The sequence below is a fragment of the Serinus canaria genome, chromosome 7, assembly GCF_022539315.1.
Source record: "Serinus canaria isolate serCan28SL12 chromosome 7, serCan2020, whole genome shotgun sequence".
Classification (NCBI taxonomy): Eukaryota; Metazoa; Chordata; class Aves; order Passeriformes; family Fringillidae; genus Serinus; species Serinus canaria.
The window spans coordinates 22,002,196-22,024,780 of NC_066321.1; the positions used below are offsets into that span (position 1 = coordinate 22,002,196).

The 22,585-nt window shown below is 38.3% G+C and overlaps 1 protein-coding gene across 2 annotated transcripts in view; it reads right to left on the minus strand.

The window, feature by feature from the left end:
* Positions 1-22,585, minus strand: part of PDE11A (phosphodiesterase 11A) — a 107,137-nt gene that overhangs the window by 6,769 nt on the left and 77,783 nt on the right. For both annotated transcript variants that reach the window (XM_050977058.1, XM_050977057.1), the window contains exons 14-19: positions 21,031-21,121; positions 19,061-19,161; positions 14,974-15,051; positions 13,544-13,611; positions 10,578-10,648; positions 9,467-9,550 (exon numbers count right to left, since the gene is read on the minus strand). In XM_050977058.1, the coding sequence (XP_050833015.1) occupies positions 9,467-9,550; positions 10,578-10,648; positions 13,544-13,611; positions 14,974-15,051; positions 19,061-19,161; positions 21,031-21,121 (493 nt within the window). The remainder of the gene's footprint in view (positions 1-9,466; positions 9,551-10,577; positions 10,649-13,543; positions 13,612-14,973; positions 15,052-19,060; positions 19,162-21,030; positions 21,122-22,585) is intronic.

The following is a 22,585-nucleotide window of genomic DNA, read 5'->3' on the forward strand; positions in this document are numbered from 1 at the left end:
TCCTCAGCACAAGAAAATGTTAACGGCACTTCAGCACTACATTGTGTGCACCTGGGAGAGGGGCAGGGCTGCCTGAAGGAAGAGCACAAAATGGGGAAGAGCCTAAGATACTCAGAGGAAGCTATTTATGGGAGAAGGTAAGGAGGGCAGAGTGGTTTGGTTTTTCTTTTCTTGTGTATAGAGATGTATATTTTGGTAGGTAAAGCATATAGAATGCAGAAACAGTAGCAGCAGAAACAAACCCCTTCAGGGAGAGGGTGATGGGTAGCTGTGGAGGCATTTGTTTCTTCCTCTGAGTGCCAACTTTCTGAGTTGAAGTGGGGTGTGAGGGGAAGACGACTTCATCTGCTACATTACCTTCATCTCTGGGGAAGGATATTAGTGAAACTGCCTAGATGCAGCACAGCTGTGGTCAGCTGCTAAACTTACTGCAAAAGCAAATAAAAAATTTTGCTGTATTATAAGACTAGTACCAAATCTCTTTAAAAAGGAGCACAATATGTCCTAACTTACAAACACTGTCTGACTTTTCTTTTTGCCCCCTCCCTGCCAGAGATTCTCATCCAAATATTGACCAGTTCTGACCTTGCTTAACTTACGAGCTTTGACAAGATTACAGCTCATGAAAGTATGGTTGCGGGGCTAATATTTGTAAAGTGAGTTTATGGAATAAGACCATATAAATTCATTTTTATGACTGAGCACATATAAAAAAGTTATAGGTCTCAGTGTTCACTCTACTTTGGAACCCAGTGGTTTCTAATGAATCACTTTTATTATGTAGGCAGTTTCTTAGTTGGAAGGGAGGACCAGTGACCGAGAAGCCATGGGGATAAATTCAGACTCAGTGTAAGCATATGAAGCATTGTTGAAGTCAAGAGAGTCATGACCAGTTACAGCAAAGCTGAATTGGACTCCTGAGTTTTGCTGAAGTGGCTTTCACATGAGAATACATAGGCCAAAGGTGAGCCATCTATCTGAAAGTCCTTGAACTTCTGATTAGTTCAGATAAAAGGGAACCTGTGCTGCAGTCATCCACAGATTTTATCTTCATAATACAAATACTTTGTGGAAGTTGTTTAGAAAACCCAAAAGTATTTCTGAATATATGTCCATATACTAAACCCAAACACTGCTAGAATTCTACCTTCCATAGTAGAATACAGAAGATAAAGTGATACAGAGAAGATGTAGGGATTAACTTCTATGAACCCTTGACTGTGCGTGTATATGAATTAATTATTTGCCCTACTGATTCAGGACTGTATTTAATCATTATGTTCTTCAAAAACATACAGTATTTGTGAGGGGGTTGAGTTCATGAAAAAAACATTATTGCAATCTCCTTGTGGTTGAAGGGGACTTTGTTTATTCCTTTTAGTGCTTAATGAGGAAGGGCCCAGGTCATCACATACATAATGCATTAGTGGATTACTTTTTCATTTCTATCAGGGAATTTTTTTCTGATGCCTAAAAATGTAATTAGAAGGAAGGAATTAATATATTACTAATTTCCCTTGTAGAAAACAGGAGTTTCTTTTAGCTTCTCTCTAAAAATTGTTAGTGGATGGAAGCCAGTTGTGACTGGAAATTGATCTAATACATGCACAAGTGTTCTGCTCTTCCACTGTGAATTAATGTTAAGCTTCTTTCTGGTGATGGTACACTGGTGAGAATAATACTGTCCTTCTTTGGAAGTAAACTACAGAGAAATGATTATAAATTAAGATTAACCATTGGTAAAATGTGCTGGGTATTTCAGGGAGGAAAGTATGTACAGAGCTCCTGGTAGCAAAATGTGCTCTGACCAGTACCACACACGTTATGTGGCCAAAAGGGAGAGTGATTCTGAAGGAGTGGGACCTACTGAAGTAGCTCTACTGATGTATTGCTAGAATTGCAAAGGATTCATCTGTTGTTCATTACAATTTCATGAAATTAGGGGTTTGCTCACAAGAGTTATCATTTCATAAACAGCTTCTTTTTTAGCTCTGCTGTTCATGGTTTTGATTCTACATCTGGAGCATGCCAGAGACAGAATGCTTCTAACTCCTTTGCTTTCAACATTTTAACCAAGTAGCTGATCAATGTCTTCTGCCTTGCTATTAAATAGATTTTGTAAAATCTTCAAATCATATCAGTCTCATATGCCGATTTAATTCTTTGAATTTACCCTCAGCTGGGAATTCTGCAGGCAACTGTGATTCTGTTGTGTTAAACACTTACTTGAAGTGTTTCATCCATCATCATTTCTAGTCCTTTTCTGATGCAATGTAGTTTGTGCTTCGTCTTTTTTGAAAACTGAATGGCTGTTAAATTATCCATTCATCTTCTTTCAGATTTGCTGTACAATTTGAGTTCCCTCTATTGGCTGTCTCTTCTACCTTATTTGCCAACTTTTCAATCTACTTCCTCAGATCTTTATATATGTTCCCATACATGACTGCCATGTCCTTCACAACACATTGGGCAGATAATGCTAAGTTGGGCAGATAAGTAAAACAGCAACAGAAATTATAATGTTATGAATGATTCAGTTTTTCTCACAGATTAGGGTGAAAGCCTTTAGTGAAGCTTAGTTTCACTGAAGTCAATGGGAAATGTTTGTTTTTCTGTCTTCTCCCCAATACCTTTGTTGATGAACTGCCCTTTCAGCTGAGACTGTTTTGGCATAAAATGACTCAGAAGTAAGCTGAAGTACTCTTGTCTGAAAGAAAAAAAAAGTACTCCTTTCTGGTACCTCTTCTAAACATTTGGACAAACTTGTAAATTCTTAAAATTGTTGACTGTAATACAATTTTGCATCAATAATCTCACCAAGTTATGAAAACCATAGCAAAAATATTATTCTAATTTTCAAAGACAAAATTAAACCCATCCTGTTGTCAGGAAGTAGAAAAAGAGGATCAGGATCCTTGCATCTTTTGTAAAAAAGATGCTCATGATAGTCACAGACAAAAAAAATCTTTGCTCTGAAACCACCAAAACTATGCTTTTCCATATTACACTGTGAAACAGTGATGGACTTAAATTGAAATTGCAAATAAAATCATTCTTTCTTCTCTTCCTGTTTTTTCTTTCTTGTATAGTTCTTCTTAACCTTTTCTATTAGTAAGAAAGTAGCAAACAAAAGCTTCTCAGATTAAGGACAATAGGTAAGAAAAATTATTTGGTAATGCTTGCTCCATTACCGGAAGTTTTATTACAGGGATAATATCTGAGTTTTCTGCAAGTTCCACAGATTTCATTCTGGATGGCCTCATACAGATTCATCATTAGCAGACAAGAAACAAAGCAAGGAAAGTGCTGAACCTACCTAAGTTCCTCCTTCAAGGCTACAGGGAGATCCTTCTACTGTGCCAAAAATCTCTTTTCTCTGCGCCAAACCTTATTCCTAACATAATCCTTAGCCACAGACTTCCCCTCAGCACTGGCATTTGGCCTGATTAAGTTTCCTCTGAAGCAAATTTCTTACAAACACAGCAGAATATGTTGCACCTGCTCTTCCTTGGATAATATTACCCACTGGATTTCAACAGGGAGGGAGACTAATTTGATCTGCCAACATCTGTTTGATCTGCCTCCCTGGTATCCCTGGTATCACAAACTGCATCCCAGGCTGATGTGCCTTACTAATCCTTGTCAGCCAGGTGCTCTCAGGAAGCACAAATGCTTTATCTCCCTCTCTCTGTGTTTAAATCAAATGTCAGAAATAAACCCTGCCAAAAGTGTGCATCTTTATGGTATTCTTTAGGATCTATTGAAAGTTATCTTCCTCTTCCTTGAACATGCTACAAAGGAAAAGCTGGCTTCAATGAGAATCACTCAGAGCTGATCAAATTGCTTCCATTGAACAGATCTTTCCAAACAGCTTAGTCCTGATTTTTTTTTTTTTTTTTTTTTTTTTTTTTTTTGTAAAACACTTGACAATTTATGAACATGTTTCATGGACTGTCTATATAGGTGCATGGTGAACAGCTAGTGAGTTCTCTGCCCCCTAACTAGTTGCTAAATTAAAATATAAGAGCAATGCCCTGACTTTTGTATCAACAATCCCAGGTATGGGTGAATGGTGGAAAACCATTTCCAAAATGTTCATACAGATAAAAAAAATTAATTTGGTTAAAAAAATTTAGAGGTTTTTCTAATTGTATAGTCACAACAGAAACAACTGAAGGAAGAAGTCATTGTGTTGGCTGCATCCAGTGACTCTTGCCTGGGTAAGGACTAAGCCATGCCATACAGTCCATTCTGGAGAGGCAGGGCTTCTCAGAGGAGTGGTGCAAACCCTGAATTTCTTATACAGTTATTTCATCATGCAAAATTGTAATTGAAGGACAGAGGGAAAGGGATAGAAGTGGTAACTGAGGAAGGGCTGCATCAGGATATAGCGGTGTAAGCATGATTGTTGAAGAACACCTTTTTAACATTCTCTGTGAAGGAGAATTAATCTCCTGTCTAATCATTTCAAGTAGAGTATATACCTTTGGGGAAAAAAAAGAATCACAATGTGAGTATGTACTTCCAATTCAAGTGTCAAACTCAACTCTTGAACCAGGGAAGTTAAAACACAGAAAGCCATGACTGTTAAAGACTTCTGTGTATTTTTTCCGTGCTTTGTAGAGGCTCCACCATTTATGCCACCCTGTGCATTTAATCTAAGTTTACAAGTAAAATATATGCTTTTGCAGATACATTATCACAGACAACAAATAGATTCAATTACAAGGCCAGACATTATCTTCTATAGGAAGGCAGGCCCATCAGAGCTCTTGGAGTTGCAGACAGAGTGATTACATTTCTTTCTAAGTCCTTCAAACAGTGTGATAAAGAAGGAATCTGTCCTTCCACATTCTATTCAAAACATTTAAAAAGTACTTGCTAGGCCGAATGTTTCTACTCTTCCCAGGTTCCCCCCAGAATCCTGGATGGAGTAATGCAAATTCAATTCTGTAGATTCCATTATGTGCTTGAAGTTCTCAATACCCAAGAAAATCTTGAATAGCTCTAAAAATAGCACTAAAATGGAGCAGTTCAAGGGAGCACCAAGGTAGAGGTGAGCAGGGCAATCTCAGGCACGCATAAGTTGTAAAAGCCATGAGCTGCTTTATCTTCCACAAAGACATCTCCCTTAAATTTAAATAGCTGCTGTCATTGTCGCTGACTACCTGACTATGTATTTATCTGCCCAGAAGCAGAGTGCATGGCCTTTGGCCCTGCTATTCATAGTGCTACTGTCTCTGCCTAACAATGCCCTGAACAGAGCTGGATTTCTGTTAGCATCTTTTGTTGGATGTGAATCGCTGCAGCTTTGATGTTGTTTGTGAGAAATATAATGATTTAAAAGAGTAAGATCTTCGCTCTCCCACTCTGTGTGCTCCCCACAGAGAAATCTAATCTGAGTTGGGAAAAAATCTGTGACTGATCCTGTCTTAGGAAGACACAAATGACAGAGTCCAGAAGAGAAATCTGTTAGTGTTGAAACTCTTAGCATCTCTTTACTGGAGGGTCAGAGGGGTGATTTGTCTTAATGATCAAAATTCTGTTTCCTGTTACACAAACATTTATAAACAGGTACAGAATACTTTCTCTGTGTGAACACAGCTGTCACCAAAGCCACAGTGTTTTATTTTCAGTGGGATGCTTCAAATTTTCTGCTTTAGTTGCATGTTCTTTCTCTTAACAAAACAAAGCTACATTAGTAGGTTTTAAATACTCTACAGTTTCAAAAAAGTGATTTTTTCTTTAGAAATTATTATTCTAATAAGCTTGTTTCTCATCTCTACTGATAAATGCTTTCTTTACTATCAGTTTTGAATGAAGAGCAAATGTAATGCAGTAAAGTGTAACTAAAGCCCCTAAAATCTGAAACTCAGAGTAAATGGATTGCTACTCAAGACAAAAGTTCTACTGTTACATAAAAATACTCTGATCTGGGATCACTACAGTAACAAAAAGTGTAAATCATAAAATTATAATATCCTAAGCGTAATAAAATGCAATGAACAAAAAATTGGGATGCTTTTATCTTCCCAGACCTTTGATCCACAGTGTGAAGGAAATAGATTTGATTACTAAGATATGAAATTGAAGATGGCTTGATTCCTACATCGAGTAGCAGACAGGGGAGAGAGCAAGGGAGCAGAGCTGTGGCTTACCTTGTGCCAGGAGCAGAGTCAGGTTTACAGAGCAAGCACAAAGGTTTTTGATTTAGACACTTGGATATAGGAAAACTGTGCATAATTCCATATATTGTTTTTTTTTAAAAAATATATATAGCTATATGCACCTTCAGTCTTTACAGTAGCTCACAGTGTAGTACATTTTGTGTATCACTGAGCTTCTTTCTTCTGGGTGGGACGGGCATTCCAAGGGGCAGTCAGACAGGGCTGCTAATGGAAGTTGCAGTGATCTTGGTGATTTGCTAGTCACTTGTAACCCTTCTCACAAAAAGGGGCGAAACTCAGGGACAGTCCTAGCCAGGTAAGCAGAGGATTGTGATCCATATTCCCCAATAAAGGAGACTTCACTACCCTTTACTTGGGAGAACTGCTGCACCTCCAAGTGAGCTGTCTTGAGCTATCTTGAGGAAATGTAGAAAGCAGAGCCAAATCTCCACAAAGGAGGTTTCAGACCTGAGGAAAATGATAAGGCTAAGAAAAGCCATAACTAAAATCTACTGCAAGGTTTGTATATTGTTTTAAGTATGAGCCACTCCTCACAGGCACTCTGGTGTAGCCTAGTTCATTAGCTTGGACTGCAGAGAGGATGCAGTTTGTTCTGGTACTGTGAGAGGCACTGGGAGGGTGTCAGACCACTCCTGGAAGTTTGGGCTGTGACATTCCTTCAGACACCCTCAGCTGCCAAGAACAGCCCTTGGGAGTAGCTCTTGAGAGTTACTTTGAGCAAAGACAACTTCAGGGAGCTCTGCTGATCTCACCTTAATGAGAGTTGCCAGTGTTCAGTGGTTGCTGGGATCTCTGCTGGTGTGTGTGTGAAATAACACAGAGCACAGCATGAGGTCCTGTTCTAGCAACTGCATTGGTAGGAACTGGTGCATTCCCCTCAGCATTCCCTTTGGGGATCTGGATGCTATAGAATCCCACATGGATTCAGGATTTCTTATCACTAGCATGGAAAAAAATAAATAGAAAAGCCTTGATTTTGATTTTGTTCTCTACGGTTTAATGTTGTAATTTTGGTATGAAAATAAGCGTCAAATGTTTGTGGGTTTTTTCAAACATGGTTTTTCTAAGTAATGTAGTAGTGAGCTATAGTATCACTAATATTTTACTGATTTATCAGCTGCCACTCCATCTCTTTATATTGCATTTGTAGTGATATAACCTGTTCTCTCCCCACATGCAGTTCCCTCAATGTGTTGCAATGGCAAGAATTTCAAAGAATGTAAAAATGCGCCAACCCAAAATCTAGGATATGGCCAGAGTTGTAATGTTCAGCCAGCCCTAAACAGTGGATTTACAGTGCCTGAATATTCTGCTGATGGGATATGTATGTTGAAGTTTGATTAAGCTGCATATGAAAATTAAAACTTGGCTCCACACTGAAGAGAGAATCTCCTGCAGTGTGATACTATGGCATGAAGTTTTCTGTTTACCCCTAAGGCTGGTGCTGCTATGACTTCCAGGTTTGATGGTGTCTCTTTTTGAAGTTGCTGAGCAGCAGGCTAATGGCTGCACAGCATGACGCAAACACAGTGGAAAGCAGGGAAATCAGATGTGAATATATTCCCCAGAGATCTCCTGCTAAGATGGAGCTAACTAACCAGAGCTTTAGTGCTCAGATGTAGTTTTCTCATGCAGAGGATGGACTGATTATCAGCTCTTCTTGCTTTACTGTACATTTTTGGATTAGAGATGCTATTAAAAAGAATGAATTCTAGTATAATATGCATTCTAGTGCAATATGAGCTATTTTATTGAAAGGAACATTGTTTTTAAAGAGTGTCTGTCCAAGATCAGTGTCCATCATCCCTCTCCTGTATTGTCCAAAATGTTCTCGGTCTTTTAAATAATATAGGTGTATATTCTTCTTCCCTGCTTGTTTTGCCTTAATTGTTTGAAAACAGTAGCTGTAGTTAATTTTGTCAGGACAAAGACTGACCTAAGAAAGGGACAGGATCTCTTGGCAAAGCAGCAGCCTGGCTTGTTGCTTACACAAGTGTCTGCTCTCCATGTCACAACAGGAATTGCCATTGCTGCTGGGTAGTCATTTCATTATTTCCATGGTGGCAGCCTCAGATGCCACAAGGTATAGAGCAGAAAGGGCACATTTTCCTTCTTATGGGCCTTCTTGTGTCCTTATTGTATGATATTGGTTTTATATCTGGTCTATAAAACTGAAAGGAGCTGCCAATTCATTTTTATTTGTGTGTAGGGAAGCTACATTCAGGCACAAGTTGATAATTTTGATGTTAACATGGGAGCTGTTATTGCTGTGTGTCATCAGTGACCCGTTCATTGCTTTGAGGCCTTGGGCAGTTTAGGGTGCAGTGGGAACAGGGAGAACTTGCTGCAGTTTCCCAAAGATGCTGAATGAGAACATCCTCCTGTTTTCTCAGATATCACCGGCCAGTCAGTCTTTGCTGGTTTAAGGCAGTCTGTGTTGTTTCAGTCAAATCCTGAAGCTGTTTAATCTAAAAAGGCAGAAGTATTGTTCTGATAGGAGAAAATTCTTCATGAAATGGTGGTCAAGCATTGGAACAGGCTGCCCAGGGAAGTGGTGGAATCACAGTACCTGGAAATGTTCAGAAAACCTGTAGATGTGCTGCTTAGGGATATGGTTTAGTGTGGACCTGGCAGTGCCAGAATAATGGTTGGACTCGGTGATCTTAGAGGTCTTTTCCAACCTTAATGGTTCTGTAGTTATCTCTAGCCTTAATAAAGGAGTACTTGGCATTTACACACTGTGTGCCAAGCACCCAGGCATTCTGTGCAGAAGCACAATTTAAAGACTAAACTCTGAGTTAAACAGCACAGGTCAAACAACAAATTGTTTTATCACTGACCCTAAAGGCTTGGCCTAGAGTGCCCTGTAGCAGTTTGGGAAGGTGCACTCTAGGCCAAGCCTTTAGGGTCAGAAGAAAGTGCAGAGGCTCAGCCTTGAGTTTCCTTTTGCACCACATAGATTTGGAATGTTTGACAGCACCTACTGAGACTGTCCCTCTAGTGCTCCATACCTCACCATGATGAGAATCAGTTTGTCTCAAACATAATAAACCCTATCAGCTTTTATACCTTTGAGAGGAATTTACAGACATTGCAGATATTTACAGACAGATTCAGGGAATCTGATGATTTCTTAATTGAATTCAGACTTTTGGTAAGGTCAGAGTAAGACAAGAGTTCAAATAGCCTTGAAGGCTGCTCTGAAAGCTAACTCTTTTTCCCTAGAGAGACAAGAACAATTTCCTCTGGACTCTTCAGGAGCAGTAAGTAAAAATTACCTCATACAATGGCATGCAGATGCTATCAATCCACTCGAGCTGCAACCTGGGTAGTTCATGCTTCCTGTTCCGATCAAAAATGGCCTGAATTGAGAAGGAAACAAAACTGTCATACTTTAATCACACTGGAGCATTTTACAGACAGATTATCCAGCACTTTGCAGCTATGGTCAAATTCTCACAACCAGAACACTTTGTAAACCATAATCAATCTTTGCAGGTGCCTTCCTACTGCTTTGCCTGGCATGAAAAACAAACTGTTTATTTTCAATTCTCTTTTGAAACTTTTAGGCTGAATGTGTTTTGTGTTTATAATTCTGTAGTGTAAAATAAATGCTCCACAGTTCAAGTTGAGGTGGTAAGTAACCTCCTGTAGGAATGTAAAGCAGATACCTTTGAGTAGAATTTTCTCTTTTCTCACATAGGGTTTTGCAGCTCAGCAAAACAGTGATGAATCTGGGCTGGATTTCTTCCTCCCAGTTAAATTCTTTAGAATACTTTCTGTTCTCTTCTCCTGTTGCCTCCAGATAATGGCTGTTCAACATTTTGAGTTATTCAACCTGGGTAAGGCTTTCTCTTCTAATTGTTCAGTGAAAATCTTTATGAAACTTTCCTGGTTCTTGTTTGACACTTTATACCTATTTATTTGAGAGGCTTTATTCCACTCAATTCCATTCTATCCCTTCAATCACAGTCATATATTTACATGTATACTTATAGAAATGCATTTCAAATAACACTGATATACAGCTGCAACTTAAAGAAAATCTGGCAATTTTGATTTCCATAGGTAGCTGTGAGTTTTTACTTCAATTCAATGTATTAAACCCAACACCTGCTGCTTAGAAAATTCACTGATAGGATAACCTTAGGAATAGATACAGAAAACGAGTAAAAGGGCTCAAGGACTGTGAAAGGGCAAAAGTGACTGTGTTAACTGGAGAGCAATTTTATATATGGTTATAAATGCATATCCTTATTGGACAGAGCTTTTATTTATTCTAAGGTTTCTCTTTATGTACAAAATACAGTTCGTTTTTCTGAATGAGCCCAATGATATTTTTTCCTCTATTCAAACTAGTTACTATTTCAGAAATGATAAAAAACTTACTGAAGGAGTGAGTTTGAGTTCAGATCTTTCTCTGTCTCCTTGTTCAAAGAACTCACTGGTTACCAGCTCAGCTGCCTAAAATAAAAACCATGGTTAAAACAGATTAGAGTTCTTGTTACACAATCTTTAGGATAATGAGTTTTTGCTCAGACCATGACTTCAGCCTGTGCTTAACTGTAAAGAAGTGAATAACCTCACTTACAGGACTGACATCAGGCATGTGTTCATTAACTTGTATACCCAGTTCATGAACTGGGCATACAAGGGGTATAAACAGCCATAGTCAGGCACAGAGACTTAACCCTTTTTGATAGGGAATTGACTTGGAGAATTACATTGCACTGCCAAGGTAGCAGTCAATGCAGTTAGAACAACTTACTCAAGAACTGAGACCAAACCAGAAAATTATAGCTTCTTGTTGGCATCCACTATTACATTTGCAAAAATGCTTTGTAAAACATTCAAGATGTCTCTGGTTATTTACAGGCTGTTGCCCTATAATAACAACTTTGCTTATCAAAGAAACTTAATTAACCAATACCTCTGTTGTTTTAATCTAATATGAATTCATAAAGGGTTTTTTCCCCACTAGGCTTTACTTTTTTTTCCCAATGACTGTCATCAACGTAGAATCAGCATATCTAAGTATGAGCTCAGACTGTGATAATAATCTTGACTTAAAATCAAGAAGTAGTGGGTTGGAAATTAGAATGCATCTTTCTGACTTTTGTGAATGAAGATGTTCTATTCACTGCAGAGGTTTGTGCTTTTTAGAAGAAGACAAGACTTAAAAATAAATTTAGTTATGGAAACCAGAGGAATTTTAGGAAGTCAAACAGTAAGCAGTTCTGATATAGTACTGAAATCCTTACATGTGTGACGCTTTGAACGTAAGCACATGTGACATTTTGAGATGCAAAAAAACCTGGAAGCCAATCTACTGAAGAGGGATTCATATACTAAAGCTCCTGTCATGCCAGTGTATTGCTTTTAAGCTAGGAAATTATTTCATAATGCCAAGGCACAAGAGGGTAAACTAAGCAGAGAACCTGTACTTCATAAAATCTCAAAATTTCTTGCTTTAGCAACTGCATGGTAGATAATATTCACAAATTCTCAGCTTGTTGCAGTTAAAATAGGGAGTAACGAAATAATTTGGAAGTAGGTGATGTTATAAAGTACTCTTAAATCTTAATAAAATTCTGGATCAATATTCCAGATAGAGGAATAATTTAACAACTTATCAGCAATTAAGAGTTTGCTAAGTGTACTGTATAAAAATAATCAAGGCATAGTATCATTGTGATCCCTCAGTGCTATTCAGATCCTGTTCTCCCTTTGTCCCTTCTTCTGTTTCAGTCTTCTCTTCCTGAATTTTTCCATCTTACATCTGGCCTTTATTCCCTTTTTTCAAATATGTTTGGGTTTTTTTCTTGTGGCACAGTTAAGGTTCAGCTATTTCCTGTTTTGCCTCTGTGGGTTTAGCAGCACTTCTGCTCAATTGGGTAATGTTTCAAGAAATCCCAGATGGGATTTTTCAATATAAAGTAAACCTGTATAACTAAGCTGCAGGGGACTTTTCACCTGTAGACCTCAAGAGTGACAAGTATAAAAATCCCCAGTTTGCCAGAGATTCCAGCACTAATTCAACAGCATAGCACAAAGATTCACAACTAGGAAAGCAGACCCTTCCTGACATTTGGCTGTCAATGAAAATGCAGAAGCTAACTGGGTTAAGGAGGAAAAATGAGGAGGGATTGCACACACTGCAGCAGTGGCCAGGTGGCAGTGAAAAATCTTGTTACTCAATTTTCCACTGCAGGATAGAGGCAGCTTTCCTGATTTCCAGGCGAGGTGACTCTGTTCTGGCCAAGTAAAGCAACAGCCTTAGAAGAACTGTTGTCACAGTCTGCTGATAAAACAAAAAAGACTCACTCGGCAAAACTGAGAGCTGAGATGAAGCCCTCCCTCCATAAATGTTTTTTTTATTCAGTTGCTGTACATGTAACTTCCAGAGATCCTTTTCAGCTTCTAATACTTCCTTGTCCAAGGAATCTGGCTGCTCCTGCATCTCTAGTTATCCAGCCTAGTTTTCTCTTTTCCACCCCATCTTTGTAACTATTACTTGCTGGTACACCAAACTTCCTCCAGCTGTGTACCCAAACCCAGCTGCACTGGTCTATTTTCTGTTTGCTTCTTGATGCTGTCAATTCCTCCCAAACCTGACACAGTCTGTCTTCTGCTGGCTTGTTCTGGGCCTCACTGAAGGACAGAGAATGACCGGCATGGATACTGGAAATATTATGGATGGTTTCTAGGTAAAGAAAGATATCTAAAAGAGATAAAATCACGGGGCAAAGGACAAGAGTTTTGGAACAGGTTGCTTTCTTATATTGTACCTGTTTGCCAATGCTGGATCTATTTTTTATGTATTTTTCTAAAGAGCCTACTCAGCAGCAGAACTCTGAATTTTTATTTGTTGGTTTCTAGGTACAGGATGTAAAAGAAAGCCCTATACTACACTTAGAGTTTTGCAACATTCAAAAGAAAATGAGCACATTTCTTTTATCATATCTACTGAAGATTTTATGCAAATGAAAATTTGCAGATAATCTGTTGTTATTTTTGATTTAGGGAAGAACCTGCTACTGCCAAGGAGAACTTTGGGATGAAACAAGTAAATGCAGCTATACGTAGCTAAATGCCTTTTTTGTTTAATGCATCCATTTTTGGGTATGGATTTAAAATGTTAGTTAGAGGAGAGGTTGTAAAGCCAGATGCACACAGCAGCATGTGTACAGAGAACGATTACGCAATAAACCTTTTTTTGCAGAAACCCCCTGCTATTTTTTTATAGCATTAATACCGCTGTAAATTGATTCCAGTTTTGGTCCCTTGTAAGCCAGGGCCCTGGGAATATTGTCCTGCCAGTCCCGCCTCCTCCCAGCCCTGCTATTAATCATGACTTGCCTGTCTTGAAATCTCCCACGGTTTGGTCACAGCTCCAAGGTCACAGGCTGTCATTAGCATTGATCTGAAAAACAGAAATGAACAATGCAAGCTGAATCAACCTTTGTTGAATTTCTAAACAATTCTGCTCTGGATGCATAAATAAATAATACCTATATAAAATGGCAGCCCTGGCACCTTCTTTTCCTCTAGAAAAGAATGACATGTTTGAAATCTTAGCCATCAGCGTGACTTTTACATTACAATTGTGCCTCAGAATCCTAATGTGTTGCAGGTCATAAGATGATGAATTTTGGTATTCTGCATGGCACACTAGAAAAGAAATGAGTAACTGCTAATTTTGCAATACTTCTAACACTACTTACATTAATACCTATAATATATTAGAAAGCATGTGCTTCACATGATATAAGTAAGGGTATTATTACATAATAACACCTGCAACTGGATTAATTTATATGCCTATTTGTAAGTGACTGGTGTAGCAAGAGAGCCTATAATCACAGGAGGCATCCCAGACACTGTTTAAGCAGTTTCTACTGCTCATCTACAATAAAAATTGAAGATTTACTGTGAGCTATATGGTTCCACTGTAGTTTAATATCTAGCTACAACCATGTTTTATATGCATTAGGAGAAGGAAACCGTTCAGCTGTAGAAAGCGTTTATGTACAGTACATGATGCAGATAAAAGTCTAAGAAAGTTTAAATGAAGAACAAGGGCACTGAAAATGAAGCATCAAATATATTGCCTGAATCTAAAATTAGGAATGGGTGAAATGGTATGGAAAATAGAAAATGGCCAATATTTTGTCAAAAGACCAAAAGATAACAGAATTTTAATGAAATTTCAGATAAAATGAGACATAACCAGGCCTGCATATGCAAATACACACATTTTATTGCCTACAAAGTGTGATCTACTCAAACCACCCACAATGTTTGAGGTTTTCAAGAGGATGCATGCTCAGGGCATTCCTGAGGGCTGGAAGAGTACTCTGTATATGAAAATTCCTAGGTACAGACTGGAAGAGCAGAGAAATGCATGGGTAGTGAAAAAAGACAGATGAAGGGAAGAGGGATCAGGGAAACAGACAGGAAAGATCTTTGTGTAAAGAGGCGGAATATTGATGCTTTCTGGAAAAAGAGCAGAAGGGCTGAACAGGAACTGGTGAGGCTGGGAGAAAGGGAAGAAAACAGGACTAAGTGTGTAGGAGAAATGGAGAAGGTGAAGTCACATTGATTAATCCCAGCTGTTTGCTAATGTTGAAAAATCATACCATGTATTTCATATCATGGATTGTATTTTTAAAACAAGATACTTTCTCTTGTTATTCTAAGCCTCCAGTCTACAATACATGAAATGCCTTTAACAAATATGGCTACACTTTGAAATAAGCAGAAAGCAAGAAAAAACGGTGCTTACCGAAATACTTCTCGGTGGTTTTTTATATTCCAATCATAACCACCTTTACTGACAAGCTCAAAAAACTCGGTCCTTCTCCTGCAAAAAAACAGTTTGTCAGAGAAGGAAATAAGACACTTCCAGGGCAGCACTGCAGCAGAAACACAGTTCTCTGTGTGATACGGAATCACTGCACCTCATGTATTATTGTTAAGGCCGTTACACTGACAGTCCATTTAAGCGAAACATACTAATTTCCGAACACGTTCTATAAATGTCTGTTATCAATGTCACAGTTGCCTAGTAAAAGCAATATTGGATTTATGGCCTCCACAAATAAGGAAATGAATGGCTCTGAAATGTTCAGTCTTCCATGGAAGCATGAAATGTTCACCTACAGCAGTGGACAGACAGACAATAGAAACACCCCAGAAATACACACATGCTTCTGTTTTCTTGTCCTTGCAAAATGGTTTTTACTTCTATATCCTGAAGGGTTTTTCAGAGCTGTGCAATTCCTGTTATTTCCAGCACATAGAAAGAAACAGAGACACACAGGAGCTGCTGCTGTCTTGAGTTCATAGTTCTTATAGACTGGACACTAGGTCTCCCTGCTTAGTCCCATGGTTTGTCTTCTCACACCTTCTTCATGTCCTCAAACAGGGACAAAACGTGAGATGGACAGAACATATTAATGCTTGATTGTTGCCTTTAAGAATCAAAATTCTGATTCATTATAATCTGTAATCTTTTATGGCACTGAGACTCCAAGCAGCTCTTGCTTGCAATGTGACTACAGTATGTAATAGATCCTGCCCAAGATATAACAGAAGCTGAGGTACAAAAATTTGGAGCAACTTTCCCCCAGTGACACAACATATGAGCATCAAAGCTGGAAAGCAAATAAATACCTACATCCTGAGCGACAGTGCAGTGCCCCATTTCATATGAGACTTGTCAAGAGGAAATGTAGTTAGGTTCCTCAACAGGACAGAGTTTGCAGTCTTGTATTTTCTACATTTACTTCAACTAGACTGAAATTTTGGACAGTGATTATTGACAGTGCAGTCTCATGGTAACTAGTACATATTTGCATACAAGGAGATGCACACTTCCAGAAACTCTATGTTCCAGAACACTGTGTGGGGCAGGTTCCATTATTGTGGTGCCTGCCTATCATGGTTATACTATAGGGCCTTTCTATAATGGATTTAATTCAGCAGCTGGAAGAGGGCTATAAATGACTGCATTATGATATCTAATCCCTTATACTTTGGGAAATAAAATATTTCATTTTGAAGTATTGGATATTCTGAGAAATTCATTTGTTCCTGAACAAAAATGAGACAAGAATATTTTAAACTGAAAGCACAGGAAAGTGACACCCCAAAACCCTAAAGTATTCAAATTTAAAATGTAGAGATCCATAAACAGTAACTGAAAATGTGAATCTCACGGCCTTATATGTAGGGGGATACAGTGTGGGTAAATGAAGGTGGTATAGAAGGTAATCTTATCCCCCAGTGAGTTGCAGCTGGACCAATTACTAAGATTAGAAGCAGGCCTGATCTTAACAGGCCACACCTGTAGCCAATGAGAACAGTGGTATAAAAGAGTGGATTGGTGGGACCTGGAGTCAAATGGCTGCTGGAAGGACCAGGAACAGGCAGTGCTTAGAGGAGCTGCTGGTGAGAAACATCCAGGAGGTATGAAGCTCTTGGGATATGAAATCCTTGCACTATAATGATGTCAGAACTCATGCTAGCTAAGACAACACTTAGGTTAAAAGCTTTAAGGATTTTCTTTGAAATCCATTTAAATGGATACAGAAGTAGTAGTCCAGCTCCACAGAGAAGTTTCAGTGTAGGAAGGACTGAACCAGAGGAAAGCAGGTATGTTTGATTAGACAATTTAGCATTTCCTTCTTTTTTTTTTTTTTCTTGTATCCAAAATGATGAGGTTTTCTATTAATAAGCAAATATAATATGGCAGAATTTCAGAAACAAACTGAATTATAACACTTTTCCAGGGTCTTTGAGTAACATTGGCTGCATTTTGCCTCGAGGGGAGGTTGTTTTCCTATGTATAACAAATTCATTTGCTCTACAGCCCACTGGCTCAAGACATCATTTGGATGAATTTCCATAAACTTCATTTTGGCTCCATGCTTTTACTTTTTGTATTATCTACAAGTGTAGTTATGTAGAATTATAAACTAAAATCACATATATTTCCCATGCGATCTTTCCGTGAGAGTCATCTATTTGTTTGTTTGTATAAAAGTAATGCCGTGAGAAGGTCATAAAGTCTTGTTCTGCAACAGTTTTGTTGCTGTTTTAATACCTGGAGCTTGTGATCATTAGATTCAGTAATTTTAAGAATACTGATCTGAGAATTCCCCACTCTACACAAATATTGAAGATGTAGCAAACTGAAAAAACAAATTAGGTACTTGTGTAGAAACACCTGTTCACTAGGGTGGCTTTAAGAAATGTAAAGCACCAATGTTTCTAGAGAGTGATTTTCAGGCACTTCTGGAAATAAACTAGCATGGCTACCAACTCATTAATGAACTGTAGTAACACGGGAGGAAAAAATAATTTATCTGCAGACTTTTGAGTAAAGAGGCCTCATTTTCTAAAAGTCTTCTGATTTATGCAGCATAAAAAATCAATTATGTAATTAAGAAAAAATAATCTCGAAATTCAATTATGTCCCTTTTGGACATTATTTCTCTGTACTAGAACTAAACAAACAAATTGACCACAGAGTTTTTCAGCTTAAGGCAGGCAGGGAAGAGAGCTCCATCACATCTGGGTCTATCCCAAGGCACTGCCATGAGCCCCCTCTGGCTCCCCAGGGCCTCCAGGATCTCAGCCAGGGGGAGAATATGGAGCTGTGCCAGGGCAGCTGTCCTCTAAGTCCCTGTCACTCATCTCCTCCTTGAGAGCACTAAACATTTCTACAGCATTTATTTACAATGAGATAAGAGGAGCTATGGTCCTTGTATCTCCCAGAATGGAAGAGCTTCAAGGTCATCAAGTCCAACCATCACCACAGAAGCACCATAATGACCCCTAAACCATATTCCCCCAAGCACCATATCAAGACAACTCTTTAATACTTCCAGAGGCAGTAACTCCACCATTTCCCTGGACAACTTATTCCACTTTCTAATCACTCTTTCAGTGATTTTTTTTTTCTCTGCTATCTAAGCTAAACTTCCCCTGGTAGAACTCGAATCATTTCACTTGAGACATGGCAGAAAGACAGGATAGAATGCTAATTGACACCAAACAAAAATTTCTAAGGATGACTTATGGTCATGACTGGGAAGGCAGTGCACTGAAACTGCACATCTGTCAGCACTGCTGCCCCTAAGTCAGCCACAGGCTAATGCCAGATGTCAGAAGTACACTGTGATGGTGGCACCATTACTCCTCTGACTATGTGCATCCTCCCACACATCCTCAGTGGGATGAACATGGTAATAATTAACAATATTTGAAATACAGAACCAACTTGAAATCTACTTTGAGATTTGACTTGCAAACAAGGAAAAGGAAGAAAACTGGGTAAGAGAGATCCTAGTACTTCTCCACAGTTAAGCTTTTTAAGACCTATTCTCATCATGTGATGTTAATTGGCATAATTTGTCTTCAAAGCAGCAAAGTGTCTCTGTTATTACCTCTGTAACTGGGTCTGTAACTAAATAAAATATTTCATAGCACAAATGTTTAGAGATGCTGAAATGGTGGAAAAGAATTCTCAGATATCACTGATTTTCTATGCGCCTGAAGAAATGATCATAGAAGGGACAGAAAAATGCAACTGATCTGCAACTGGTTCCTAGGATTGCTTTGAAGTATAAACCTAAGATTTTGCTTGCTTTTGGTTGACACAGACATGTTACACATTAAAGTAAAGCTTATTTGGACACATGAGATATATCTATTAGTCTAAAAGAGACTAAGTATTAGACTAAACCTCTTTAACCATAGCTGAACACTAATTTTTCATATTATATACCCTTATTGGTATTTAATAGGTCATTAGAGTAAGTTCTCTGGATTTTCATTCATCAAATACCAGAAATGCCAATACTTACTCAAAATACAGAGTGAGGTCTGTTGCCAATATTGATTGCTTTAGAAGCTGCATAAGGTCACTGTAGTCCTTAGAGGACAAGTTAGCAAAGATGTTGTGACCCTGTAATGAAAGAGATAAAAGAGGTAAAGGGCTAATAATCAATATCTTTTTTTAAAAAAGTTTTCTAACTTGTTAGTCTACTGTTGTCCTGTAACACAACCCTTTTCTGATTCATGGCAAAACTATGACGAAAAAATAATATTAATACTGCTGAGATTACATTGAGGCAGAAGAGTTGATGATTGTTACCAAGCACCTGGTATGTTTTTCTAAACTCTACTGGAATGATAGGCTGTCAGGTAAAGATTTACTCTCTGCTCTGACCCTGCACAGACTCAGTTTATGGGGAAAACTATGGATACATCTCAATCTCTCATCTTATTAAATGTTTTGGGGAGCTGTGTAGTGGAGCTTTTGAGTAGTGATCCTAATAGATTTATCTGTGCTGCTGCTTGCATGCACACAAACTGCTGTTAGAGCAGTCAAGGACACTAAATCAGTTTTTCATTCAAAGCAGCCCATTTGCTCACTCTGCCCATTACTGTCTTGTCCTACAGTGTATACAGCCATTGCCTCTGTGGACTAAAGAACTGCAACTTTATATGCAATTTAAACACCCTTTGATTGCCCAACTGGTTGCTTTTTAAGGACTTGTGGATTAAGAATTTGAAAGATGCTCTATGGCCAAAATGAAAAGAAATTAATTATTTGATGTTGCTATTTGAGAGGGGGAAGGTTCTTTTGTAACTGGATTTCTGAAAACAAGAGGGACCAATATGATCTCTATCCTACAATTCCTCTGTGAAATTCTCGAGAAAATAAAATGAAAGAAATGAAATTAATGAAAAACTCTAAATGTAAGCTTAAGAAATTATCTTTTTGAAAATAGTCACATATTAGCATACGTAAATGTATTACAGGTCTTTTTTTTTCCTAATCACCTACATAAATATTGAAATTCTTTCTAACCAGTGTCTTATTTTGCTGATATTCAGTCTGTAGTGCCCATATTCAGTATGCACTGCCATCTACTGCTTAGGAAGATTAAAATGCCCTTAAAACCAAGAATTTTCCAGCAACAGGGTACTATAATCATGATGGTATGAGGACATATATGAGATAAGGTCTGGGGAGGTGCAGTTCCGTGACAAATCTCCCTGGCAGTGTACACAGAGGTAAAGCCAACACCCTGTTCCCGTATGTCTGTGATCATGAGACATTCCAGCTCTCTTCAGAAGTTACTGCAGATCAGGCTATGCTCTCCAAAACCCAGCAGTTTTGGTTTTCTATTTACTAAATGTATTTTGTAGCAACCAATCTCTGTAAATGAAGAAAATGCATCTGTTGTTTTGAAAGAACTCCCAAGTCCATTCTTCATGGTGTGGCATGTGCTGTGTAGTGTTACATGCAAGATATTCTAGGCAAGAGCTCTGTCTTCCCAGGTATCTGCAAAGCAATTCATATACTTTGGACAGCATGAGATTGCTGATTTTAATTTTTAAAAAGAGTGTATTAAATTATGAAAAAATCCTAAAAATACTGATTACAGAAAGGCTGCCAAAGAAATTAAATTGGTGCAGTAAAGGATGGCTCTGATACTCTGAATTTGACACCTGTGGAGAAAGGTAAGGACCTCTTTCAGCTACCTCTAAACCACTGAACAGGATATATGTAAGAAGAGTGAGAAAAGCTGACAATATGATTAGGATGTATTCTCCTTGCCCCTTGCTGATTGAGACAGATATAATTTCTGTGCTCTGTGATCAGCATTTGTAGTTGTTTAATTTTGTGCTAGTTGTGACCTTTGTGGTAACCAATAAATAATTCCTCAAGGAGAGGGCATTATAAAGGTACTGTACATGGTATTTCCTTTCTCCAGCTGAAACTGCCCAACAGCTTACAGAGGGATTAATAGTAATGCTTTTGTACCTCACTTTGGAGAATCATGACAGCATGATTGAAATGGTGGTGCTCCAAGGTAGCAGAGGTGCCGTAGAGCTGAGCTAAGGCTGATCCACTCCTGAAACAGAACATGGGAAGTCAACAAATCCTGCTTGTCTGCTTATGAAGCAGGTTTCAGAGACAATTCAGTGACAAAAGCATGTAGCCACACTCTCCACCTCCACTTCAGCAACCTCACTTAAGACAGCTGATGAGATCAAAATACTAATTTAAATCAAAATACAAAACATTTATGTTCCAGTCTTTGCTAAATATTGCCAGCTGAATAAAGATTTTTCTGGAACTACAAGAAATTTTGTAATGCAGCTTTCAAAGTGCCTCAGCAGCAGCACAGACACAGAACTGCGCAGTAAAGACACAAGGTAACGTCCTTGAGCTGGGATTGGCTGTTCCCCTGCTACCTTTTATTTTTAATTTTTAATAGACATAAGCAGAAGGGCTTACAATGCCCAACTACAAACTCTTAAATTAAAACCTTAAAACACACCAACAAAAAACCCAATTGCAAATACTAAGGTAAACAAAAAACCACAACTCTGAGCAGTGAATATAAAAGTAAAGCTTAGCATATCTCTAGAATGTATTTTCTCATCACATTTATTGTCTAAACCAAGATCAGATTCAAAATTAACAGGGCAGGTTGGTTTTCTACATTTAAAGGACAAAAATATACAGAATAATATTATAAAATTGCAAATTGCTGTGAAGTGCAGAGAATGGGACTGGATTGTCAGAATGGTCACTGTTCACCAAGTACCAAAGTAGTTCAGGAAAAGTACTTCACTTCTGGGATCCAGCCTAAAGTGACAAGATGGGCTTTCTTTCCAAAGAAATGAGAATAAGAGATTATGCTAGAGACAGGAGTCTCCTAGGAGCATATGCCATAAAACTGCACCATACTGATACTTAATTATCAGATGCAGCTATATGAGAGAAAAGGATGTCCAGGAAACATCATCCCTAGAGAATGTGATATTGACATATATAACAGAGCCTTTTGAGACAACTGTGATATTGCCTCCATCATATACCTCTTGAACCTTCATCATACAGAACAGCACTATTGGACACTGAAGATAAAATAGGAAAATGTGATGCTTAAATTTATGTCAGGTTAGAGGAATAAATCATAGTTAGCGTTATGAAAACTCCAGCTTCTGTTTTCAGGGATGTTTTATACATGTGTGGTAATGTTTGTCTTTCATTAAATGTCTTCAGCAGTTTCTTTATGGAGTCATAAAATGGTAGCCTCCTCTCTGTACTCTGTTGTCAAACAACAAGTATGAGTGATAGCAGTCTAATGCTGAACCCTGTACCTTTAACTCAGCCATCCCTCTGCACAAAAGATACTCTTGTATAATGGTACAGCAGAGAAGTGGTTAATTTAATCAGAGCCTAAAATGGCCAGGATGTAAATCTTAGGTCTCCTTTTTGTAAATTGGGAACATAAACATCAATCAGCTGAGCTTCCTTCCCATTTGTCTCGTCTATTTTGATTCTCTTCAAGACTCAGCTGCAAAAA